We start from the raw sequence: 26,813 nt of genomic DNA on the forward strand, positions 1-26,813 counted from the left end.
CCAATAAATATTTATGATCAAATTTATGCCTCCCTCGTATAAAAATAGTGTATTAAATAAGCGTTAACTAAGCAGTGTACCCATCACATCCTAAATATCTATTATAAGCAGGTTATTATCGATAAGTTAGTCAATAAATAAATATATGAAAATAATTAATAAACAAAAAAAACAGAGAGAACCAAATCGTAAGAGTGAAGTAGGGCAACATATTGTAGAGCAATGCACACACAATTCGATACAATTCAGATCAACATAAAGAGAGAGAGAGAGAGAGAGAGTTCCAAGGTTAATTGCGAAAAAACGAGTTTTTTTTTATGAAACGAGTTGAGAGCGATGATATTGACTTCAATTCACTCTGGCACTAAGGGAACCTCTCTTCTGATTTGTGTTTACCAAGTAACACAAACATTTAATATAAGGTATATATTTAAAATTTTGAATCTGAATTAAATTCAAGTCGTTAATATCACAAACGAAGTTGTGGCTAATCAATGCAATTTGAGATTTTCCCATGTGTTGACTTCGACATGAAACTGAGGCTGTGTCATTTTTCTGGCAGGATCTGAATAGGTAACACGCTGAGGATCGGTAGAGCATATAAATTTTCCCAATAAAGAGTGCTCCCTAGAGTGATGGGAACCAATAGTCTTTCCCATGGTGCAATTGTGGGATCATATCAACGTTAAATCCCTTAAATGCCACATCAATACAATATGCCTCCCAATCTGACTGTGAATGCTTTCGCTACTGCATCCTTTATATCGTTATGATGTCAGTTTTCACATATCAGACACAGACCAAAGATAAGCTTCTTTATCTCTAGCTTGCCTCTCATTTGTTCTCTTGAACAGTTGCTTTTCAAATCCTACAAGCAGCAGCAGATAAGTAAATCATTAAGACAGTTTTCCAATGTTTCTAGGAGAAAAGTGAAGGTAAAATCCAAGTACAAAAAAGATGGGGAATGTGAACCAACCATTACTACGATCAACACCATCCCAGTGCCGTCCCGGCCTTATTCCATACCGATTTGGAGTAGCATCTAAACCTCTTTTTAACCAGCTGTGATTTGGAATATCCTGAGGGATAACGAAACCCGATTCCTTCATCTTCTCACTTTCCCCAAAGTCTGGAAGAACAGGCTCCCAATTTTTTTTCTGCAGATGACAATTAACATAAGAACCATGTCAGAACCAATCAAACTTCTCCATCTTATGTGTCCAGCAGTAAGAGTTGTGCTGCATTACCTTTACCAGATGTGCCATAGGATCACCCCACCTTAATCTCTCCTTCAGCATTTTATCAAGTTCAGGATCATCTCTGAAAGAAAACAAAGGTTGTGTAAATGCAGCATAAGTACGTTTTGAGTGACAATTTTAAGTCCAAGCCAAGAGAGAATTAGGTGCACCAAAGAGACGATAGGAACCTTAGGAAAGTTCAATTTAATTACAGATAGGTGCAGTGACAAAATCATTAGCCACTTTCAAAAGCAACTCACACATCCTTTTCTCTCTAGCTTAGTCGACCAAACACATTTAAGGGAAGGATCCTCACACTTTCCTTTTCAAGTTCTAAGCCTTAGACCACCATAAAGCTAAGGGCAAGCCACCATCCTTCCCTCAGAGGATCCTTGAAAAGATACTGGAAATTTTTAGATGCATCAAGAAATTTTTTCCTAATTGATATGGGTATTGGAATGTGCACAACATAACATGCAACCCTACTCGGCTTGTATTACTTACTGCACATTTTCTCTCTTCTTTCATTAAAAAAGGCTTTGTTTTTACAGTAAGTGAATAAAGCACAAGGCTCTCCAATGCACGTAAAACACCAACGAGCATCTCTACTGGACAGCATAACACAAGTAAATCAGCATACTTAGTTGTCATGCATGTGACATCAACTACCTTTATTGACAACTAACTGGGAAATCTCTGTTGACCACATGATACTAATGACTGCTGTTGAAGGTGGGTTTATTTTTTAAATTCTCAACACTGTTGACTCAACAGTTTACTGCTTTACAATTTCATGTCATTTGACTTGGTAAACAAAAAAAAAAAAAAGAGTAAATAAAAGACATTTACAAGTTCAAGTGCATTGATCATCAGATATGTAACTGTCCAGCATATAGGACAAGGGTCTATTTGGAAAACAATTTCCCTCTCTTACTGGCATTCCTGTAATTTTGTTGCAAATGAAGGTTATTTTATTTAGAGCAAACATTTTTTGTTTCCATGCATATTTGCACAGGGACCGTTTCCAGTCACACAATTAAAGTATATAAATATGGAATGATTATAATGTAAAAATCACAAATTTTAACTTAATTTGAAATATAATTAGACTTTTATTTAAATATTTTAATTCCAAATTCCATATGAAAGGTGCTAAACATGATGATGCTTCTATTTGAGCAATTGTTACTGATAAATAAGGGAACCGATGGGGTGAGGACAATCACTACTATATATATTATTATCTTTTATACATTTTACAGCATATTAATATATGTACTATTGTACCATACTTATATCATATCTTATATTTTTTAAGAACAACCATATTACCATGGCAGATATGGATCGTATTCAATACCCTATATCGTATTTGTTCATCATAGGTTACTCCAACACTATGATAACAAATTTAGAACAATCTAAAACACAAGTTTCTTAGTACTTTATGTATACCTTGTCCGTGCAAAAGGCTTATCCTTCTCAAGTTCTAGTTCCTTTAGCCTAGCTTCAGCCTCACGCTTTTGAGCCAAGCCCTTGCCCCATTCTATTTCAATCTCCTGAAAATCAGAGATAGCTACGAAATCAGCTTGCTAGTTTTCATGGGCAAACATGAATAACCTTGATGTTCCAACATCTATTGTAAGTAGCATTCAAACTTCAATTACATCATAGAGACAAAATGACAACAACCAATACGAGATGGCTTCTCGTCCACTTGATTTAACAGTAATATTAGTAGCATATACATCTTTACATGGCATTAATAACATTATATTTTATTTTATATATATTTACATGAAACAAATAGCTTACTGCTTTATTTTACAGGAAAAATTTATACAACTTGCACTCTGTAATAATCAATCTATTATCAGGAATACAAGTTGATCTTTATCAATCATTTTCTAGTGCTAGCAAGTCAACAAACCTCCCAATGTATACTTTCATGGTCATTGCAGGTAACCCTTACAAAACCAACAAGGCAATTATACTTGACAAAATCAACATACGCATATTACCAGGTCAATCTTCACATCATTCAATTCACAGACACTCCTCCAGGAAAATCTCCACAAGTGAACAGAAACAAAATAAGCAAGTATCTTTTTGATTACTCATATTACATACAAACAAAAACTGGGTCCACAGAAAGAATTGTATTTTCCTCTTTCTACAACTATATAATATGCAATTGCACAAAGGAAGTATACAGAAAGATACATCTAGAAACAACACACCAGTGCTACACAGAATAATGCAGGCACAAATTACCTTGGGTTTTTCTTCCACTTTCTGTTTTGACTTCAAGTATTCCTCTTTTGAAATGCGTACTCCTGCAAAATTCAGCATAATTCAATAAGTAATGTTATCACAGCGACAGCAAGTATAGATTGAACAGAAACATCAACTAAAAATTGACTTGAATTCTGACCTCTTATTTTATCACGATATACAGGTTCAGCACCACGCCCACTGATGTTAGGGTCCATCTGTTTAAATCTGCATTAAGTATAATTATCAATCCAGATAACAGCATGGAGCAGCCAACCACAAAATTGTTATAGCAGGATGGCCACTATTCTGAAATTTTAGATGGAAGTTAAACAATCTATATTTGTATCCCATACATATATAAATGCTCAAATATAAAGAAGTTATTAAAATTTAACGACATATTCACTATTAATAATCATAGTCATGAAGGCTGACAACAGAGAAGAAAATAGAAGTGGCAGACCAGAGCAAGATTTGGCCATAAGAAAAAGGACAACACCAGAAAATGTTTGAACTTTGAAGTGGTTGGAGACTATGCCAGAGAATGATGAGTCCTATGGATTTCGTCCAGACAGAGAAAGTGATAAGCATTTGCAGTTTTACAAGTGATACAAGGGTTTCAAACCTTTTGATTCTATGAAACAGGTGTGAAATCACAAGATTGTGCACAAAACACCCTTTGGATGAATGACACAAACCCATGTTATCAGTTGTGTTTGCAACTTCCATGGAGGTTTTTTGGCATGATTGTGGTCAAAACTGTGGCAAAAGAAAAATGTGACACAATCAGGCAAGAATAGTGGTTAAGGCTGTGACTCAACACCCTGCCGCAATAGATGACTATGTCATAATGGAATACATTTTTAGACGGAACTAGCTTTTCCAGGGCACATCAATGATATGGATAGTTAAAAGCAAAAAATGTAATGAATAATGCATACCACATTATATTAGTCATAATCAGATAACGAGAAAAGGAAATGAGTATTACACTTAAAATTTTGGAATTGTTATTGCTTCAGTGTTGGAAGTGTGATTTTTTTTTTCCTTATCAAAAACCAATAACGGAACTTTTTCTGAAAATAAAAGAGCCCATCCAAGTGTAGCTATCGGTATTCCTTTTACCCAATACTTTTTTTCATAAATGGAATAGGTAATAGATCATATGCTTGCTGTATTTAGTTTAACCAATCCCTACAACTAAGGGATTTCAAATTCGATGGTATATGCAGTAACTGTAATTGATTTAAGAGGATTGGTCTCTAAGTCATTTACATCTGAAAAACTTTTATTCAAGTGTAGCCATAGTCAATGAATAGTTAACAGCCTCTTCTTGCCAATGATCATTGTGGCATGACTTTTTTCTAAGCCAGATAAATCTCAATATTCCAAACAACCACCATCACCACATAAAAAGCATGCTTAGAATCACAAGATTATAGCATTAAGCAAGGATAATAACAAATAGTCATCTAGTACATAACAATATCTGCTTGGAAAACATTATAAATAACTGAACAATTACCTCATCAGATCATCCCTCTTCTTTCTGTCAATCTCGTCCCTAATATCCTTTCCAGAAATTAAACCTGTGTTACTAACGTTCCTCGATGCTGGATTGGAAAGCTCCTTAGTATTTTTCCTTGGTGGAGAAAGGTCAGGATCAAAAGACTGATGTGAAACAACTTTAACTGAAGTACTGGGTGAATGAGAGTGAGAACGATCAGACAAACCCAGTCTTGCAACATTCTTCTGGATTTTCCTTGGGGGTGAAAGATCTGATGTTGCATATCCATGTGGAGCATCTTGAGAAGGAGAATCATGACGACCTCGTCGAGGTGGAGAGAGATCTTGAGGTGAATGACGGTGAGCAATATCAGACAAACTTGGTCTTCCAGCATTCTTTGGAATTTTCCTTGGGGGGGGTGAAAGGTCTGATGCCCTAGATCCATGTAAAGCATCTTGAGAGGGAGAATCGTGACGACCTCGTCGAGGTGGAGAGAGATCTTGCAAATCAGAAGTCCCATAATCAGGTGATGGAGTGTCATTGCGTTTCCTCCGCTGATGAGAAGGCAAGAAATCAGCACCCCTTCTATTAGAAGTTGAAGGATTTAATTCAGGTTCCGGTGAAGGAGTGTCATTTTGAACCCTCTGTTTACGGGGTGGAGACATATCATCATTTAAGTTAATAGGATTCACAGGATTAGAAGACAGTGAAACCCAACCACTTCCATCCTCAGATATAGCATGATAAGGACGTCTGGCCCTCAGCTGCTCAAGCCTCTTCATACGCTTCACTTCAATGTCTTCATCAATTATTGGCTTCTCCCCATCTACATAGATCAAGAAAATATGGTTAAGAGAAATAATAGCATAATAATGAAATCAACAATAGTAAACTATCTATATGAATCAATATTTAAATCTGTATTATATACCTGATGAGTTATCATCGTTTTCTTCTCTAAGATCTAGAGGTTTCTGCCATGTGGGATCTTGATCCAAAACCAGTAAGCCTGTTGCTGGTGGTTGATTTTTCTTCTTCTGCTTCTTCTTCTTATTTTTCTTCTCTTCTTCTGTGTTACTTTCATACCTTTTGAGATAATCCTTCAACGATTTGGACCCCATCGTTTAAGTTGACAAATTTCCACACTTCACCGTTTGCACTTACCTACCATAACGTTAAGTTCTATTAGGTGATGCTTACAAGACTTTCAGAAAGTTCTCAGCAGTAAAACTGAGACAGTAATCCAAGTAACATCCAAACATGACGGACACCAATGAATTCAACCTTATATTTACAACTCAATTTCTATATCAAAAGGGCATAAAAGCATCATATTTTAGCATTGTCACAAGGAAGCAAGGCATGAAATCCACTTAAATAAAGGCAGAACCGCAGCCCATTCAAATATATAACATTGGACGCAGAAGAGCTTGGATTCAAAAGGTTAGGGTTCTAGTTTATAGGTCGAACTTGGTGATTAAAGCATGCAAGAGAAGTTGCAAACAATAGAGTATGGCTGAATCAGTGACTGCAAACACAGTATAGCAATGAGCCGGTGATGATAAACAAAAATTTACCACATGCAATTAATCAACACGGAGAAGAATGGAAAGAAGACATGATACATTCTCCTACAAGTCAAAACTGAAGCACTAAATTTTCTGTGTGTGTGTGTGTAAGATACATAAACAAAAATATGTACAGAAACGAACCCTATTTAAGACAAGTTAACCTAAACGAATATCTCAGTGTGGCGGTAGTGGCTTCACTTTAAAATGCGCCGTGGAGAGTGTCGATATTGTTATGAAGATGAGAACAGTGATGTAAAGATGCTGAAAAAGAAGATAGTGAAACTTTGGGTCTAAGTCAAGGATAATAATTATACAATTTAGCAACATAGAAAAAGAATAATCCAAGGAATGAATGGAATAATTGGTACCAATAGAGAGTAATCGAATTGAAATCAGAAATTGCAGATCCAAACTCGGAAACAGAATCAGTACCGCGTGTTTGAAGAGAAGAAAGAAACAAAACTCACCGTTTCGTTTCAAACTTCCAAGGATTTTTGTTAAGCAAAGGAAAGGGAGGAATGTGCCAATGTGGGGAGGAGAGTTTAACACGGACCAAAATTATTCTTACTACGTTATTCTTGTCTCTTAATTTAAAATTACTGAGTTTCTCAGACTAAATAATTTTAAAAAAAATATATTATATAGTTTTTTTAAAATATGTTAAAATTAAATTAAAATTTTGTTTTATTAGAATAAATTAAAATTTATATTTATTTTGAAAACTGATTTAATTTAACTTGATTGAAATTTAACTTACGTGTTTAATCACATCAAATATTAAAATAAAACTTTAATATTAATTATTGATCAATATAACAAAGGACAGAGATTTTTTACCGAAGTTATTTTCTAATAGATAAATAAAAACATTAAACTTAAGTTAAAAAATAATTTAGTGAGCACATCCTCTATTTTAAGTATTTTGTTTTTTCTTTCAAATTTACTCAATACATAAGAAGCAAGATATTTTAATTCCTTTCTCTCCTCTTCGAATATTGAATCAAATAATCTATTTTTAATTTTGTTTCTTTATTCTATTCACCTCCAATTAAAACACCATGTAAATATATATGTATATTAAACTACGCATTCAAATAATACTTAATCCAATATACAAATGGTTTAGGGATACCTCTTGAGTATAATTTTTTCAGTTTTTGAAATCTTAGTGACTCACCTTAAATCCAAATTTCTTACAGTTGAAAAAAGATAAGTGAACATAATTTCTACAGTTCTTTTTTATATATTAAAATGTTAATAAAATATAAGCTGAAAATTTCCACAGTTTGTTCATATCAATAGGTATTATTTTTTAAAACATAAAAAAAATAGACATGAAAAATATTTAGAAAAATTATTGGTAGGTGACATATTAAAAGAACCATTTTTGTTCAATTTTTTTATTGTGCTCAAAAAGTCTATTACTAAAATAAAACGAAAGAATATTAATTCATTGCATAATGATGATTTTTTAACGAGTATTGATTAATTTCTAAAGAACAGAAAAGATGAGATTATGAGAAAGGGAGGAAGAGAAATTAACGCGAGTCTCAAAAGATAAAGTGTTAATTGAAGTCTAAAATCAACTAAAATTGGCTGAAAAAAAATAATATTTATATAATCACATTCGTATAAATAAATAATAAGTTAAGAAAATATTATATCTTATTTTTATATAAAGTAACACTAACTTTATAATTTATAAAATAAAAATTTGTCAATTGATGCGTATATAGGAATGAAAATATGTTAAGCTAAATTAGACTTTGCATAAATAAATTCAAAATATATAATAATTTTGAAATTTAAACTTAATCTATTATTTTTTATTTTTTATTAAGTTTCACCTTTTTAAAAACTTGTTTTGACCTATTAGCCTTTTTAATAGCCTATTTTATATAGTAAAAAAGAATTATATATGATATAATATAAACAAGTGTATAAGAAAATGATAGATGAGATGAGTTAAACCACTAAACCAGCAACAAACATAATCAAAACAATGTAAATATAAATCAATATTATGCGTATAACAAAAAACTTTAACAAGCAAGACTGTCTCTTTTATAAAATATGTAATAAAAACACTTTTCAATTTCAACGAAAAGTATTAGAGTTTTTAATTTAAAATTTTATTTATTTTAAAATTTAATTTATTTAATATATTATTATACTATAATTTTTATATAAAATTATTTAATATATTATTATAAATTTTATGAATTTTAAATAAGTCATTCTAATAGGTTTAATAGATTTTTTTTAAGTTTAAGCCTAACTTATTTAATTAATTAAATTTTTTAACAAATTTAAATTAAGCCTATTAACTAAATATGTTAGGTCGAGTTAGGCTTTAAAAATACTAGATTATAAACCCTTATCAAATAGTTTAACCTATTTTCATCCTTATGTATATAATTCATTTTTGTTACATTTAATACAATGAAAGTAAAAAAAAAAAAAAAAGAAAGAACAAATTTAAATTTAAAATTAAAAAAATGGAAGAACTTTTTAGTAAAATTTTCTTTCTTTTTTTCTTATTATCTTTTGCTTTTTCTCCAATTAGAAGGGGAAAAAATCATTATTTCTATTTTTCTTCTTTTTTATTCATTTCCTTTTATCCAAACTAACCATTTAAAAGAAGAGAGAAAAATAGAAAGATTTTGAATTATATACTCATTGAAAAATTAGGATTTTTTTTAAATAGCTTTTTGGGACATTGATTAATCATGTAACTCATATTAGAGTTAATAAGAAATAATATCATATTGATAATTTTTTTATTTATTTTGGAACCAGATACAAATAAATTGTCTAGTGATTTTTATTTACGTTTCATTTTCCTCCAAGTCAAGGTTTTTGCTTTTATTTTTTTATTTTCTAGCTGTTCAAAGTGAATATTCTAAAATACACCCATAACAAGAATGTCCCTCTCGATGTGAAAACTCTCTTTAATAATACAACTAACTACTAATTTTCATACATATGCAAGTGAATAGCTTTCAGTGCAGCCAACTATTACCTTCTCCTAAAGCTATGGCTTACAAAAATAAAATAAAAATTGCTGAATGGAAAAGCACCATTGTTGGGGTGCTGGTGTACAACCCAGTTGTGGTTTCTATACATTTTGGTTCTTCATTGATTTATCTGCATGAAGAACATCTTCAATCCAAGCTACAATGTTGAATGCTAAGCCTTCTAATACTCTTGAGTAGCTTTCTAATATTGCTTTCCCAACATCCTGCAAAAGATAATATTCATTCTTAGTCTATGGACCAACAATCCAGATATCTGCTAGTTCTCTTCTACCTTGTTCACTTTCTACATAGATATCCATATCTTTGTGTTCTAAAATGTTCTTTGTTAAAAAAATAAGTAAAATGTTAATATTAGGAGTTGATTGATTTTAGAAAATATTTCTTATTTTATTTTTAATTATAAAATTTTCACTTTATTTTCATCCTATTTTTAAATATTTGTAAAAATACCAAATAATTTTTTTCAGTGTTTCTTGTACAAATATTTAAAAACAAGAAACACAATAAAAATAAGTTGCCCATTTTGTAATAAAAAGTAAAAATACAAAAAATTATTTTGAAATCAAAAAGTCCCTTAGCTCTTAGACTATACTTTTTATTAGAAAAATATTTATTGCATAAAAAATATACAAGTGTAACAGATATTTTCTTTCTGAAAAAATTCCACTTTTAAATACTTAAATTAAGCTCTAAGAAAATCTTGACAAAATTAAAACATAAAAATGACCATGCAATGTATTTATGATATTTTCCAATTTGATTGCAGCATATGTTGTGAAGTTCTACATGGATAAACTTACCCGGTTGTATTGAATCTTGCATGTGTCCAATGATGTTTGAGAAAGTTCAGGGTATCTTTGCTTCAAGCAAAACAAGAGAGTCTCAGCTCTCTCAGCTAAGATGTAGTTTTTGTCACTTCTGTCAGTGTCAGCCATGAGATCCTTAACTTTGTTCCATGATGTTTTTGAATGGCTCAGACATGATTTACGCCTCCAAGTGAACATTGAAGATTCGACCTTATCTGCCAGCTCAAGTGCTTCATGTTCAGAACTTATTTTGAGACAATCAAGAAGGTATTCAGGTGAGAACTTGTCTGCAGAATACATATAGCGGTAAATTGGGTCCCCAAGACTTGCTCTTCCACTCTAAACAAATTAAGGTTTGAAAAGAAAAAAATAAGTATGATAATTTTTTGGCATTATGACAAAATTGAACTCTATGCAACTGAATTCAATATCATGTAAAACAATTATTCTCCTGCATTCACTTTACCATTTGATGTACATGCTACTAGTATAATACATGAATTACTACTAGCTTTAACAAATAAAAGTAAGTCTTTAGGCTGATTTTTAGCAACTAAAAGAGATAAATATTTATTGAAAAAGAAAACATTTATTACATTAAGAATATAAAAGTATAATAAATATTTTTTAAAATAAAAAAAAGTTAAAATATACACTTTACAGTCTTTTAGTTAGTTATTATATCTAAAAATTTTATATTATAGTCTTATATAAATATTTCGTTATGTTTTGATTCCTAATATTATATTACTATTAAAAAAAATAATCTTAATGTACAATAATTTTTGTTAATATTTGTATTTGGACAAAATTAGAAGTATTTGGAGTATAGAAATTAATTTATAAATACATGTTAACTACTGCGAGCAAAAGTGTATTTAAATTAAATAAAAACTTCTTTAGATGCTTAAAAACATTGCAAACAAATGACTTTAACAAAACTGTTAATAGAAATGCAATTACAGCAACTTGCTATATGGGATTGGATTGAATTAAGTGAATCTTGAATCACATATGACAAATATTTAAGCTGTGCAGACTCATTCTTTGGATTTTACTTTTAGACAGAAAATTTGAGAAACAGAATAGTCTTAAATTACCATATGATGACCAATGAATACCTTGGGAAGATTTGCCAAATATGTTTCTGGGATATCCATTTCTGCTAGAACACTGCTATTTATTGCCATAGCTGCTTTATGAATTTGATTAGCACAGTCTCTCTTCTCACTCAAGTGCTTACTTGACTCGTCAGAGAGGCCACCAGGGTGAACACAAGGAACTGGCAACCACCATTTCTCATCTTTCCTTTGAGCAATTCTACGAAATGAGCCTGCCCGTGACCGAGACGAATTCCCTGATATGCTCCCTTGTTCAGCATACCAAAATTCAGTATCATGGAAACTATCCAATATTTCCTGTAAAATAAAAAAAAATAAAAAATTTAAGGCACAAGATCATTGGATGAACATAGTTGTCACATACAAGGAGCAATTCAAGTTTATCTTACTATGAGCATTGTGTCAAGCTTCTGTAGAGCTGGAAGGTTGATATAAATATCTGATCTTGATCTACTTGTCATCATCTGAGAAACATAACAAAATTATATATGTTAAGCACATTATGAGATGCATAGTAAGCTCCATTAACCTTATAGTTTAACAATAGTTCACCTCCACAATTGTGCCATCTTCTAAGTATTGTGCAGTTGGGGCAAATTCTACTATGTAATCACACACAGATAGGAGACAATTCATTTCTCTTTTCCACATAGCCTTCTTCTCAGGCTTCAGAGGCTCCAACTTTAAATTTTGTCCAAATACAGTTGCTGTGAATTCCCAGTCAAAATAAGTTTAATGGCAATTAATTGAACACCCAAAAAAACAAACAAACAATAGCCATGTTAGTAGACTATGCTAATGCTATTGCTACTAAATAAAAAATTACCATAGAGATTGGTAATTGAATTTGATATTGTAACTGCAGTACATACTCCTTTCCCACCACCAGACATATCTTCCCCCAACAGAAGCTTTGCAAATCTTTCCTTCATCGTTTCAAGCTCTATAAATACACACAAAATTGAGTTAGTTCATATATAATTGTACTCTTCCATTAACAAGCTATGCAAGGTGCAGACCAACCTGACTCCAAGAGATCAAGGTCATCATCATGTTTATCATCCAATGAATGCCTATGCTGCTTCATTCCTAACCTGGAAAGAGCAGCATGACTACCTCCATGTTTTATAGCTGTCCATACAGAAGGTGAAGGTTCACTTGCATAGCTATTGTCATCAATAGCCTCAGAGAAGTTTGAGACCTCAGAGTTAGTACGGCAATATGCAAAGGAATCACCACTGAATGGAGAGTATCCAGCAGTTTCCGTGACTGAATGATCATTTTGATCCACAGAAGAAGGTGAAGGTTGATACCCCACATCAGAGTTTTCATCAAAGTTGGATGAATTGTCCATCTAAACTCTATAACCTATGGTCAATTTCCTCAACACCTGCACATGTAATCATTGAAGTTGAATCACAAATTGGGTTTGTGGACTCCAAATGTCAGTACTCAACATACATACCATGATATCAAAGTAGGATTCACTACTCAGATTAAAATGTACAAGTTACATTGAGATTGAAACTAAGGAAACAACGAAAAAAGGAAAACAGAAAAGACAGATCAAAAGAAAAAGCTGAAAACTTGGAATGTTACTGTCTTTCTCTTAACAAAAAAGCAAAAGTTTCCAAAGAATGTTGCTGCTATTGAGACCCAAAATAATTTAACTGAAAAGGGGTGTTAAATAAAGCATTATTTGAGAACTTTCTGAGGGTGAAAAAACTGAGGTTTTCACAACTCCAAAGACAACGGTTGAAAATAATATAAAAAATAAAAAAGCAACGGTCCATAGCATTCTTTTTCATGTTACCTTTTTATTTTTCACGTTTGAATTTGAACAGTATCTAGCTATACATCATTTGAAACAGTTCCCTCCTTACCGTCTGTGCCTTTATCTTCTTCCTTGAAAACTTTACGTGCCAATGAAAAAGAAGAAAGGAAGGAAGAAAGAAAGAGAAGAGAGTTTTCTTTGGAGAAACAAAGTTTTTGGGTTTCTGATACTTCTGCTACTGTAACAATCCTATTAAACAAGGAAAAATCAGTTGCAGAAATGAAAAAATTCTTTTGTTGGAGATGAATACAACAAGACATGCAAGGTGTGTCCTAGATGGAAAAGTCTTGGTGTTCTTGTACTATGTCTAAACATGAATGTATGCACAGAACTGACATATTTGAATGAAAAAAGATAAATGACACTAATAATTGTAATTTTTATATGATTTATACATAATGACAAATTATGCAAAATAACATAAATTAATTCAATAATAAGTTTTCATTTATGTAAAATAATATGCATGTGTCGATCATCATATCTCTCACCCAAAGCACAAACCAGCTGCTACTTGAAATTACTAATTACTTTGGATAATGTTTAATTATTTATTTTTGTTTTTATCATAAGAAATTTATCAGCCAAGATTCTTTTCAATGCCCTAGTTATGAAAGATTAAAAGATGCTATATATATATATATATATATATATATATGATGTTTGAACAAGAATTTATGGTTCCAAAAACAGCTTTTATCATTTACGGTCAATATTATTATGGTTGCATGTGAACCATATGAACAAGAAATAAGATGCTGAATTTACACATGAACCAATGAATCTTTTATATTTAAATAATTTATTTTTTCCCTAGTAGTTATAAATAATAGGGTCAACTTTTAAGGACATGAAGACAACACCTTCATCATATTTTGCAACGTACGTGAAATATAGTAAATTATTATATCTTTTAAGACATCATAGTACCCTATCTAATCTTTATTTTAAAGTAAAATTAAACATATTGTAGCTTTAAAATAAGATTTAGAAATGTGATCCTAATTGCATCTTTTCTTTTGTGGGTGGAAAATTTAATGCAACTGAGTAGAGAGTAGCTGGCCTAGTTGAATCATGTTAGTTAGAAAGGCAAACATGTGAACAATAAATTAATTTTGATAACTCTTAATTGTTAGTTTGGGGGCTTGAAGATGCTCAAAGACGTGCAACCTGTTCCTAAAAAATTCTGACATGCTCTTCATTTGGTCATGCTTGCTTGATCAAGATCATAACCAATATATGGTTCCTGTTTCCTTCCTCAAAATTAAAAGTCAAAACTATTTAAAATAATATGCACGTAAGAGCATTTTGTTATTGTTTTTTAAATATGAATGGAGATTTACTTATTTTAAAAATGGGTCTTATCTTACTTTATTGTTTAATAATTTTATTAATGTTGCCCTTGTCGATCAAATAATTGAATTGAAAGTCCTCATTAAATTAAGTTTATGAAATTACATGTAATTTACAAATTATAATTGATATTTTATTTTAGAGCTTTATTTACCGTATAATATATTATTTAATTTAATAAATATCAATTATAATACTATATTTTTTAATAATTATATTCATTTTTAAAAAAATTATTATATCTCTCATTTTCTTTCTCAATATCTCTTTTTATTTGTTTCTTCTTTCACCTATTTTTATAGTCGTTCAATTTAATTAAAACTTGACATGTAAGATCATAAAAGCATTAAAGTATTCTTTTTACGGCAAGAAAGTGTTTAATAAGGATAAAGGTTTTAACTTGAAGTCCTTCGGAACTGTAATTGTAATAAAATCATAAAAAAAAGGCACATTACAAAAGTGATAATTCTATAAGTATTTTTTCACTCTTGATTTAGAAAAAGAAAAGGTGACAACAATATTGATTACTCATGGTTTTGACTTGCTTTTTTAATTAATTACCCATAAAAATGATGATTTTAATTCCTCTTTTGTTTGCATTTGGAACTCTTATCGTAGAAAAACAAGACTTTCCACAATGATATTCTCCAAATGGATTCACAAATTGAATGGCACGGTTCATTCTTCTCAGCAACAAATTGAACCCTTTTCTCCATCATGTACTTTTCTTTCTGCCAACAAACATTAATTGTTTTATTAGCATTATATATGGTAATTACTTTCCATGCACAAGAAAATGCCAAGCTTACATTTGCAATGAATTTGAATCCAATCTTTATCTGTCCTTTGTAGGTGTCATCTTCAAGGACCACATTATATGCAGCTGGTTTTATTTCTACATATCCCCGCTCAGTTCCTTCAGAGATTATTCCACCTATGTAAATCCTGCTTTTATCAGTAAATAAATAAATCACTCAATCCTTTTCAAGAAAAATCGTATATTAAGAGATGACAATTCATATATAGATAATCATACTACCAATCAGATTGTCTACTTAATGATATATAGTGATTTTATATATAAGAAGCATATTAAGTGAAAGATTCATCTAAAAACAATATATTTTGAACATTCAATAAAAATGGATGTATAAATAGATAGACAAAGAGAGAGAGAATGTGTAAATATTATTCAGAAACCTTTTAGCCGGTATTGTTTTGTTGAATAATATATCAATAAAAAATTAAAATTGCTAAACTTTTCTCTAATGTGTACATTGGCACTTCTAAAGGTCCCTTTGTGACATTTGGGATAAAAAATGTGGAAGAAAGGAATTACTTGGCTTCACCAACAAATCCACCATTTGTGAAGAGTTCTGTGTCCATGATTCTACACTTAAGATGGGTTGAGTTCTTGCAATCAAACAATGACAAATCAAATATGAATTTCTCATTCCACCAAGGTTTCTTATGTTTTCCTGCACATACATAAACTCATACATCAACGGGGAATTAAAAAAAAAAACTCTGTCTTTAATTTTAAACATATATAAATAATAATCTTTTATTAAAAGTAATTTTTATTATACTTTTATATTCTCAAGATGATGAATATTTTTGTTATTAAAAATGTGTCACTTTTAATTACTTATAGAATTTATGAGCTCAAGTCTCATACAAGAGCAGGTATTAACCTGATGAAATTTTGCTTCTTTGAGTCTCACTGCCCCATTCAATAACCACAAAGTAGGAAGGTGTACCTGTAATGGTTTTGATTCAAAGAAATTAACCAAAAACAAAAATCTAAGAAATTAAAATGAATATATATAAAATTAAACGTTTTGGATTCATTGAAACAAAATAGTGAAATTGAAATGCTAAAGATATATAGTGAAAATAAAGATACCAACAAGGTTTGTGTGTCTAATGCCTTTAGCATTAACAAGAAGTACTTCAAGAATTCCTGTCTTCATGTGTCTATATATCTTCGTGCTTGATTATGGGCCTATAAGATTATATATCATGTTCGTTAATTAAGAGGGATTAATAGGTAGCAGTTTCACTCCATCACTTAACGTACGTATTAATTGGGGTTTACAAAGAAGTTAATAGATAAGATAGCTTCTGTTTAATCTTTCAATCTGTTTCTGCATGAAGTAGTATATATATTATTAATGGTAAATTAATGCTTTCATGTTAATAGTAACTAATAATTAATTCATAATAATAAAAGTTTATTATAAAATTATTTATTATACTTTTATATTAAGAACAAGATTTTTTAACACTAATGTAAATATAAAAATTTTTACATTCATGTTTTTATTTGAGATTAGTGTAAGAGTTTTTAAATTTATTATTTTTTAGGGTTTACTGATTAAAATTAAAAAAAAAAAAAAAGCTACATCATTCTTGTATTTAAAAAATAATTTATTAAATGGTTGTAAATGTTTTGTAGCTAGTCCCATTTATGAAAGACAGCAGCAGCATGTTGAATTCAGTAGTCTTGATCACTTGCGTGTATGATATTTAAGTCTCACTGCCACTGCCAAGGCCTATTATTTCATAGGAACAGGTGAGTTCTTGCCAGTTTCTAAATGCTAAAGACTAAAGATCTCTACACATTTGTCTCCATCCATTAGTTGTCCACCCCTCTTTTTATGAGAGATAAACATTAAATTAAAAGTGAAATGCAAATAAATTTTACAATTTTCAATAAATTTTAATTAATAATAAAAAATATTATTAAAAATATATTACTAGTATTCTTCTGTTAATAATAATAATAATAATAATAAAGTCAATAACAATAAATAAATTTCAACTTACATTAATCAATAATTTTTTATATAATATAAAATTAACAAATTCAATTGTTAAATCTTTGTATATCATTTTAATATTTAGGTGTATTAAATTTCACATAATTTAGATATTTATAAATATGTTATTCAAAATTTAATATATTTTTATATTTTAAAAATAATGCAATACAACAAAGTACTTAGTAATTCTATTCTTATATAACTTTTATAAATTTTTCTATTCATAAGAGTCTTCAAAATAAAAGCTTAATTTGTCAATCTCTAATTTTATATAAAAATTTTAATTGATGTAGTGTTTAAATTAAATATTTAATGTCAAATAATCTAACTATAATAATAATAATAATAATAATAATAATAATAATAATAATAAATGATAAAAGTTAACGAAATATTTTAGCTTTATATATTTTTTTCATTTTTTACATTTCACTTAGGTTGAAGAAGAAATTTTTTTATTAGTGAGATGAACTACTAATTATTGAAACATTATAATGAAAATATCTCTTTAAATGAGTATACATAGGAGGTAGATTTAATTTTTTAAATAAAAAATTGTATATTTAGAAAAATAAAAAATCTAATTATAATTATTGATTAGAATTTTAATAATTTCAATATTTGAAATTAAAAGTTTACTTAAAAATAATAATAATTCGTTATTAGAACTAACAAGTAACACAATGTTTCCAGTTCTATCATTAAGTGCTCATTGGTGTTGAAGCTTCGTAAAATTTATATTAAATTATTAAGAGTCCGTTTGTTTAATTTAAAAAAATTAATTACTTTTTTTTATCGCTTGATTAAGATTATTAAAAAATTTAAAACTGAAAATAATATTATTTTATCTTTTTTAGAGTCTGAATAACATCTAAAGAAAAGTTGAAATTATAACTACTTCATAAAATTAATAATTTTTTTTATAATTGTAACAAAAAAAATATATTTTAAATTTTATAGAATTCTAAAAATAAATCAAATTTTATAGATCCCAAAAATTAATTTTAAAAAAAATTGAAACAGACAAAATTGAAGTATGTGTTTGAATTAATTTAAATATATTTATATTGAAACTTATATTTTATTCTAAAAAGAATAAAAAAATAACTTTAAAACATATAAAAATTGAGCTATCCACCAAGACATTAATAATATATTTTATTCAGTGAATACATATTGGATATGTTATTTTTTTTAACAATATTTGGATATTGGCCCAAAGAAGGGACCGTGTTTAATGATTATTTTGACAGAGACCGATGGTGAACGTACAAGGCCCATTTAGAGTTAGAATGTAGTTACTTCAACTTCGATACATAATTGTCAATGCCAATACTAATTACAATTACACCGCATGAGAAGCTCCTAAATAAGTATTAACATTAATTAAGATAATAGTTATTAAAAAAATTAAGTATAACTTCTAACCGGAATGATATTCATGTCACGTGTACAAAATAAACCTAGACAAAAAATATATTTTACAAATATCTTATTTGCATAATTTATTTTTAAATTAATCCTAAATAGAAAAAAAAAACCCTTAAAACATGTTTCAAGAATATTTCTGAAAATATCTATTAATATATATATATATATATAAAGGTAAAATCTTTTTACACTCTGAATATTTTATTTAACTTAAATTTAATCATCAGTAAAATAATAAATTACAACCCGTTAGATTTAAGTTAAATAAAATGTTTATATTGAGTATAAGAGTTTTTAAATTTATACTGGTGTAAGAAAATATTTTTTATTTATATAATATCTTTACATAATTGATAATTATATAAGAAAATTAAAACTTAAAAAAAATAACACTAAACATATAAAATGAGCTAAAGCAAGTTTATTAAATATATAAGTCATCTTTTTTGTTTTCCTTTTATTGGTGTGGAATAATGTTTAACTCATTATAATGCCCCATTGTACCCTCTGTAAGATGAACAGAATAATGTCACAGTCACTTTCTCTGCACCATTTTGATTGACACCATGTAATCGTCACTTTTTCAGATACATTCTTATATTATTTTAAATTTTTTAAAAAATAATTCATTTTTATCATTAAATAACATATAAATTCTTTTTTATTCTTTTGTTTCATCTCTTCTCTTAATTCTGACATTATGTCGCATTAATAACCTTTGTTTCACAACAACTCTGTGAAACTTCTCCGCAAGATCATAACATATGTTAAAATTATATAAAATTTCATCATCTAACAGGTAAAATTAGTTCCGTAATGCATGATATATTAAAATTAGTTTTTGCTTACTCCATAAATAACTTTTTTTAAATTTTAACATGTATGATATTTTTAAAATTTTGTCTATTATAAGGAAGAAATTTATTATAAAAATAAATAGATAAAAGTTTTGCACTTAAAAAACAAAACTTGTGTTAACACAAACAAAAAAATTAAAAATAATATACTACTCTATTATGATTAAAAAAAAAACCAAACTAGTATACTAGAAAACATTTGAATCATGGACTTAAAAGTAAAGAAAATAAAAAAATTGAATAATTAATAAATAGTATGAACACTTTGTGAATGAGCTTTGAATTCCAGTGAACATTTAACACCCATAAGACGTTGGTACCAATCAGTCAGCCTCACTAAAAGTACTAATAAAATGATAAAGATATGTATGATAATGGAAAGGACGTATTTTGTTTTAACTTTACTTTTTAAATTTAAGTTTAGTATCTTTTTTGTTTTTTAACAATACTTCCTTTGACATCAATGAAAAACTATGTGAATAGAGTTTATTAATGTAAATAAATAGGATATAAGTATTAATAATAATACAATTTATTAAATTATAAATATATAATATATTTTAATAAAAAAATATACTATTATTAATCACTTAATTTTAATTCAAAAGATAATATTAAATATACTATTTTGTTAATAGAAGGACTAAAATTATAATTAATTTAATCTTAAACAAATTTGGTTTTTCTGTCTATTTTTTATTTAAAAAAAATCTATATTTTATGATTTAATTATTCCAAACAATTTTTATTCAAAATTTATCTGTCAAAATATTAAATTTTAACCAAAATAAAAAAGTGATAAAAAAAATCTCTCTTGAAAAATTATTTTTACGTCCTATAAAAGCATGCACATTCTTTAAAATTTTTACTAAATTTCTTACTTTTAAATATTTAAAAATATTTTATATCTTAAACTCATTATAAAACTCTAAATATTTAAATAAAAAATATATTATAAGAATAAGTTTAGTTAATTTTAATAATAGACAAACTTAATTAGTTTTTTCTATAGTAAAAAATATCTTTATTTAAAAAATTACAATTTAAGAAATAGTTAGATTTAATAAAATTTTGAAACTATATAAGTTAAAAATAAAAATATAATTAAATCAAATTAATAAAAAATTATCAATATTTATTCATTAAATAAAATATTAATTTCTTATATATTATTGAATTGTCTTTCAGGTAAAGAAAACAAATAAAAGGATATTCTAATAAAATATAATATTTTTAAGCGACATAAAATATACCAATAAAGCTTGATATTGTCATCATATTGTTAAAATTTTTAAATATATTAATTATGATTTGGCACTTATTCTTACAATTAAAACGTGTATATTGAAAAAAAAAAAAAGGTGTATCCACTTGATTGGTTTCATTATCGACCACAAAAAAATTAATTTCAAATTGTTTATCGTATAACACCAATTTAAAACTATGGCTTGAATTATATTTCCATATAACACCAATTTAAATTTAAAAATAAAATTTTCCTAAAAAATTAATTTATTTTCATTAAATATGAAAAAAATATCGTTTGGTTAAACTAACCAAAGTAAATTAGGTCTTGCTGTAGAGCCATTCATTGATGGTTAACTGTGTTGGAATTAAAGAACAAATGACACTTCTTTTTCTTTTTGTGACCAAATGAAAGTAATGATAACATTTAAAGTGACTGCTCCTGCTGTTCTGATAGCATTTCACAGTTAGTAGGATGGCGTATGGTAGTCCAAAGCATGAGAAGATGCACAAGAACCTAAGCACTCAACTAGCTGTTGCAGTGAGAAGTATTCAGTGGAGCTATGGAATTTTCTGGGCACCTTCAACCACTCAACAAAGGTAGAAAGATACCCTCCTAGTGTTCCTCTTTTCTACTAATAATATATATCTATTTTCTCTATCTAAACTTCACTTATCTTGGTCAAGGTAATTCTTGAATCTGAAAATTTTGGTCACCAAGAAAGTGAATGGTGTGATGTGATTTGCAGAATCTCATATCATGTATTCACATCAGTTGTTTTTTCTCCCTTCATAAATTAATACTACATTATAAGAACTTAGTCCAAGGATTCCTGAGGAGTTTTATGACATTGGTTTTGTATAAAGAAAGAAAAGAAGTGGTTTTAAATTTGTACTATCATTTTTGACACGTTAAAAATTAAAATGAAACTAGATTATTATATGCAAATGGAATCTTCTTGTATTTGATTACAGAAACGTGTAAGAAGAAAAATCAAAGGAGGTATGACAAACGAGAAAAATGTAAATAAACATAACTGGTTTGCTTTATGTTATTATGTGGGATGTGGATGAGGATATGTCACTTCATGTAGCTTCTTATAACTTACCCTATGTTTCGTTTTTGTGTGACAAAAGGGTATTGGAATGGAGGGATGGATACTATAATGGAGACATTAAGACAAGAAAAACAGTACAAAGCATGGAAATGAAGGCTGATAAAATAGGCTTGCAAAGGAGTGAACAACTGAAGGAACTATATGAGTTTCTTCTTGTAGGTGAAGCTGACACACAAACCAAAAGGCCTTCTGCTGCATTAGTTCCAGAAGATCTCTCAGATTCAGAGTGGTATTACTTGGTTTGCATGTCCTTTGTCTTCAATGACAACCAAAGGTACCATGCTCTCATCATTTTTTTTAGATATAAGTTTATCTATGGAGTGAAATTATTTTCTTAGTTAATCTCTTTTTATGTTTATGTTTTTGTGGCCTTTTTCCTTCCTTGGGTTTTATGTTTTCTACATTAATCACCATGGAAGATTTCTCTTTCCTTGTAACACAGTTTGCCTGGAAGAGCACTAGAAATTGGTGACACTGTGTGGTTATGCAATGCTCAACATGCGGATAACAAAGATTTCTCTCGTTCCTTGCTTGCGAAGGTTGGATATTCTACCCATAGATATGTTTTATATCTATGCGCACGTGCATTAGCATTATTTGTGATTATTATCATATATTATTTAGAAAAATAATAATGAAATATATAATTTTTTATAAATACTCAGATGTAACTTGCTAAACGATTTCTTATGATTGTACATTAACATAATATATATATATATATATAGAGAGAGAGAGAGAGAGAGTAACATTTTTTTATATTAATAACTAACTAAAAGTCACGTTTAGAATAATTTTCAAATAATTATTAAGTTTTAATTATGTAATAATTTATGAATAAATAAAAAAATTACACTATCAATATATTTAATTTACTTAATTTTATAAAATTAAGTTTAACATAAAGTTTTTCATGTTCAAAAGTTCTTACGTTAAAACTTAGTATTAAGTTTTTAATCCTCGAAAACTACAAATTTTTTCACGTTTAATCAATCAATTTTTTTATTTTTTTTTATAAATCACATCGCTGAGTTTTAAACGTGGATTCGACCTTACTCTGTCAATAGTTCCTTCTTCTAAATCATTACATAAAACTGCGAACTCTCATCTTTACACGTGACTCGGATAGCAACGACAACAAATGGATTAATTATACTTTATTTTATATAATATAAATATAAATGTTTTATTAAACATATATTACCCTATATCGCTTATCTGTATGACTCATAAATAACATATGATTGAAGCAATTGCTGCATGATTTTGTTCATAACTATATAAAACTAATTTTTCTTTATATATTTTTTAATTTTGAAAAATTTTCATCCGGACATGGGCGTTGATTGCTGTACCCAGAGTGCGTCAATTCAGGTATAACATTTTCTGTAGAGATTAAAATTTGTTGTACAATTTTTTTTTATCTAATTAAAAGGTTATGCTTTATTCGTTTGATGTCATATGGAAACCAAAGCTGGGAACATTTTTAATTTGTAAAAGTGGAAGTCCATGATTGTGTTTTCTCAAGTCTTAACTAAAGAAAGGTGGTATATAAAAAGAGTTGCAAAATTTGGCACTGTAGCTTGATAAAAAAAGGTTTTTTATTTGTACATATAATTGCAAAGGTGAAATTCAATTTTTATTTTATTTATTGTTTTAAAAAATGTATAGAAAAATGTACTCATGGTAAGAAATTGTTATTCTAAAGGTGATACGATGGTAATTAGAATCCTTTGAGGATTTTGCAGAATAAAGATAAGTTAGGTAAGTCAAAAAACTTTGTGGATATGAGAGATCCAATATAAAGGTCCAAAAAACATAAAAAAAAAAGGTGAGAATAAGATGACTTTTGAAATTAACTAATTATTTGTTAAAAATGAAAAAAAAATAAAAATAAAGGTTTCAAAACTAGGTTCTTATAAATGCAAGGGCTGAGTAATTCTAGCCAAATTAAAATGTTACTTTGTTAGAATGACATATGACAGAAATATCAATATTAACATTCATAATGTGTGTTAAAAACCTGTTTTCCAGACAGTGGTGTGTTTTCCCTATCAAGGAGGTGTTATTGAGATAGGCACAACTGAACTGGTAATCTTCGTGATCTTATTCCAAAAGCTTAGTTTCATTATATTTCGATGTTGAATAAATAAATTTATATGAAGATGTGAAGCACTTGTGATATCAGTAAACACTTTGTTCTCTTTGCATTGTTATTTATAGGTTGCTGAGGATCCTAATCTCATACAACATGTTAAGGCTTGCTTCTTAGAAATCTCAAAGCCTATTTGCTCTGATAAGTCCTCATCTACTCTCGATAAACCTCATGATGACAAATATCCAACATGCACCAAAGGTGATCCTAGGATATTAGATACAATGACTTTGGAAAACTCATGTTCACATGAAGAAGAAATCAAATTTGATCATGATCCTATCAATGAATTTCATGATGATGACAATGAAGATTCTAACGCTATGGACGAATCAATGATTGAGGGCATTAATGGTGGGCACTCTCAAGCTCAATTTGTGAATGATGCCTTGATCATTGGTGCCCCAGATTCCCTTAGTTCTTGTGATTGTATGCATGAAGCTTCTGAGAAGCAAGGCAGGGCTTCCAAGAGTGTAAGCCAAGTTCAACTAAGGGAATTTCAAGATTGTAATCACTCAAACAGAAGCTTTTTGGATACTGGAGCAGATGAAGACTTGTATTACACAAGAACACTTTGTGCTGTTCTGGGAAATTCATCAATTTTTAAACCAAAGCCATGTGCTGGTGACTCAAATTATAAATCTAGTTTTGTGAAATGGAATAAAGAAACAGTTTCTGCATGGAAGGGACCGAGGTTTCAACAAAGCATGTTAAAGAAGACTTTGTTAAAGGTCCCTTTTATGCATAGAAATTGCTCCTCTCTCAAGTCACAGAAAGAAAATGAGAGAATGAAATGGACTAGTAAATTGGAAAATACTGATAGTTTCATGGGAAATGCCTTCTCTGATAAAAAATTAGAACTTAAAAGCTATGAGGTTCTCAAATCTTTGGTTCCTTCATCTATAAGTGAGGTATTTACTTGCACCTTGTAAAACTAATTTTATCACTGGATATTGAAAATTATTTCAATGATGTCACTTTGTACATATTGAAAATATCTTTCTTCTACCATGACATGGTAATCATATGCAGGTGGATAAGATTTCAATTCTAGGAGACACAATTAAGTACTTGAAAGAGTTAGAGACAAGAGTAGAAGAGCTAGAATCTTATATGAATATTGCTGATTCTGAAGCAAGAACCAAAAGAAAATGTCTTGATGTACTAGAGCAGATGTCAGATAATTATGGTGCCAGAAAGATTTGCATGGGAATGAAACCTTGGATAAACAAGAGGAAGGCTTGTGATATAGATGAGATAGACACAGATATAGATAGAGTTGTTTCTGAAGAAGCTAAGTCACTGGATGTTAAAGTCAACATGAAGGAGCAAGAGGTTCTGATTGAGATGAAATGTCCTTACAGGAAACACGTATTGTATGATATCATGGATACCATTAACAATCTGCATTTAGATGCTCACACGGTTGAATCATCAACATTTGATGGTGTTTTCACATTGACACTTAAAACTAAGGTTTGTGATTCTAATTTTCCAATAGTGCAATGTGTACACTATATTTTCCCATAACTTCTGCTAAATATTTTTTTCCCCTCCAAAAAGTAGCATGTTTATTACCCTCTTAATATTTTCCTGCGACCATTGGTTACTACTAAGCCTAGCTTGAAGGGAAGAGAATAGTATGGTAATTCTTGGTTAGGACATTCTTAAAATATTCTATGCTACAGCTGTGAATATTTATTTAATGAGTGATTTGAAAAATTCTTATCTGGAAGTCATTTTTCTTTATTACTTAATTATTCCCTTAAATCATTAGAGAAGTTTGAACCTTTTTAGGACTTTATTTCAGTTTCGAGGAGCAGCAACAGCACCCATTAGGATGATCAAAGAAGCACTTTGGAAAGTATCTGGAAATATTTGACATTCCTGCTTGTATTTCTCATGGAAGCAGTAAATACTAGCGAGTAAACAATTTCCAACTTTGTAATTCTAGAATAGTAGTATTGTACTTCCTAAAAGACATGTATCTGTTATTGTATGGAGTATGAACCTTAATTTTGACTATTGTTCTCAACTATTGACTTGTTAGTATTACAAGAACTCCAATCTGCAATTTAATCTCCTACATATCATGCTTAAATCACTTTAATCAATCTGTTAGCACTCATTTGCATGATTTTTGTTTGATTTTGGTGCCAGCAGTATAGTACTGTTTCCTTGCATTTAGGAAGTGAATTTTGAATATATGGTTCCAAAGTGATCAAGATGGTGCTTGAAAATTTTTCTATAGATTTAAAATACAATGTGATGTTTCAAGAAGCAAAAGATTTTGTTTTTGCAGATTTCCAGTTTGAAAGACTTTCCTGGTTTCTCGGGAAATATATCTATCGTATAAATATTTGTTTATAATAATAATAATAATAATAATAATAAGACCATATAAACATATGTCCGGAGATATGCAAATTTGTACAAG

The 26,813-nt window shown here is 29.0% G+C and overlaps 4 protein-coding genes across 8 annotated transcripts; 1 reads left to right on the forward strand and 3 right to left on the reverse strand.

Annotated features, from left to right (window-relative positions):
* Positions 1–298: 298 nt before the first annotated feature.
* LOC113850208 (BUD13 homolog) lies at positions 299–7,132 on the reverse strand. 5 transcript variants are annotated; one of them, XM_027480632.1, is made up of 10 exons: positions 6,962–7,125; positions 6,735–6,854; positions 5,954–6,186; positions 5,041–5,848; positions 3,673–3,740; positions 3,513–3,574; positions 2,694–2,797; positions 1,248–1,320; positions 977–1,157; positions 299–868 (listed from the first exon to the last, which is right to left on the reverse strand). In XM_027480632.1, exons 3-10 carry the CDS (start codon positions 6,141–6,143, stop codon positions 783–785), a joined length of 1,572 nt encoding a protein of 523 aa, XP_027336433.1. In that variant the 5' UTR covers positions 6,144–6,186; positions 6,735–6,854; positions 6,962–7,125; the 3' UTR covers positions 299–782. The 5 variants fall into 5 exon arrangements, with proteins under 5 accessions (XP_027336433.1, XP_027336435.1, XP_027336434.1 ...); XM_027480634.1 differs by having other exon boundaries at positions 322–868; positions 7,061–7,127; XM_027480633.1 differs by lacking the exon at positions 6,735–6,854 and having other exon boundaries at positions 416–868; positions 5,954–6,252; positions 7,061–7,132.
* Positions 7,133–9,711: 2,579 nt separating this feature from the next.
* LOC113850310 (rop guanine nucleotide exchange factor 3-like) lies at positions 9,712–12,912 on the reverse strand. Its single transcript, XM_027480798.1, has 7 exons — positions 12,582–12,912; positions 12,385–12,501; positions 12,111–12,265; positions 11,948–12,022; positions 11,559–11,855; positions 10,432–10,776; positions 9,712–9,834 (listed from the first exon to the last, which is right to left on the reverse strand). The coding sequence occupies exons 1-7, from the start codon at positions 12,910–12,912 to the stop codon at positions 9,712–9,714; spliced, it is 1,443 nt and encodes a 480-aa protein (XP_027336599.1).
* A 2,411-nt stretch (positions 12,913–15,323) lies between these two features.
* On the reverse strand, positions 15,324–16,718 carry LOC113851098 (elicitor-responsive protein 1). The gene is made up of 5 exons (XM_027481583.1): positions 16,652–16,718; positions 16,440–16,505; positions 16,085–16,223; positions 15,555–15,690; positions 15,324–15,476 (listed from the first exon to the last, which is right to left on the reverse strand). The coding sequence occupies exons 1-5, from the start codon at positions 16,716–16,718 to the stop codon at positions 15,324–15,326; spliced, it is 561 nt and encodes a 186-aa protein (XP_027337384.1).
* A 4,879-nt stretch (positions 16,719–21,597) lies between these two features.
* On the forward strand, positions 21,598–26,258 carry LOC113850531 (transcription factor EGL1-like). The gene is made up of 8 exons (XM_027481094.1): positions 21,598–21,703; positions 22,241–22,495; positions 22,664–22,760; positions 23,581–23,595; positions 24,256–24,312; positions 24,445–25,251; positions 25,409–25,852; positions 26,187–26,258. Exons 1-8 carry the CDS (start codon positions 21,609–21,611, stop codon positions 26,256–26,258), a joined length of 1,842 nt encoding a protein of 613 aa, XP_027336895.1. The 5' UTR covers positions 21,598–21,608.
* Positions 26,259–26,813: the final 555 nt, after the last annotated feature.

The sequence above is a fragment of the Abrus precatorius genome, unplaced genomic scaffold (genome assembly GCF_003935025.1).
Source record: "Abrus precatorius isolate BTA unplaced genomic scaffold, Abrus_2018 Scaffold9, whole genome shotgun sequence".
In the NCBI taxonomy this organism is placed as follows: Eukaryota; Viridiplantae; Streptophyta; class Magnoliopsida; order Fabales; family Fabaceae; genus Abrus; species Abrus precatorius.

Excerpts from the sequence above, each read along its gene's own strand:
- LOC113850531 (XM_027481094.1), top strand. The coding sequence starts at position 21,609 with ATGCACAAGAACCTAAGCACTCAACTAGCTGTTGCAGTGAGAAGTATT. Across the intron at positions 22,496-22,663 it reads GTCTTCAATGACAACCAAAG|TTTGCCTGGAAGAGCACTAG; the intron begins GTACCATGCTCT and ends CTTGTAACACAG. Across the intron at positions 24,313-24,444 it reads AGATAGGCACAACTGAACTG|GTTGCTGAGGATCCTAATCT; the intron begins GTAATCTTCGTG and ends TGTTATTTATAG.
- LOC113850310 (XM_027480798.1), bottom strand. The coding sequence starts at position 12,912 with ATGGACAATTCATCCAACTTTGATGAAAACTCTGATGTGGGGTATCAA. Across the intron at positions 12,502-12,581 it reads CCTTGATCTCTTGGAGTCAG|AGCTTGAAACGATGAAGGAA; the intron begins GTTGGTCTGCAC and ends GTGTATTTATAG. Across the intron at positions 12,023-12,110 it reads AAGATGGCACAATTGTGGAG|ATGATGACAAGTAGATCAAG; the intron begins GTGAACTATTGT and ends TATGTTTCTCAG.
- LOC113850208 (XM_027480632.1), bottom strand. The coding sequence starts at position 6,143 with ATGGGGTCCAAATCGTTGAAGGATTATCTCAAAAGGTATGAAAGTAAC. Across the intron at positions 2,798-3,512 it reads AAGTGGAAGAAAAACCCAAG|GAGATTGAAATAGAATGGGG; the intron begins GTAATTTGTGCC and ends TCTGATTTTCAG. Across the intron at positions 1,158-1,247 it reads CTATGGCACATCTGGTAAAG|AAAAAAAATTGGGAGCCTGT; the intron begins GTAATGCAGCAC and ends TGTCATCTGCAG.
- LOC113851098 (XM_027481583.1), bottom strand. The coding sequence starts at position 16,718 with ATGAAGACAGGAATTCTTGAAGTACTTCTTGTTAATGCTAAAGGCATT. Across the intron at positions 16,506-16,651 it reads TAGACACACAAACCTTGTTG|GTACACCTTCCTACTTTGTG; the intron begins GTATCTTTATTT and ends AAACCATTACAG. Across the intron at positions 16,224-16,439 it reads AAGAAGCAAAATTTCATCAG|GAAAACATAAGAAACCTTGG; the intron begins GTTAATACCTGC and ends ATGTATGTGCAG.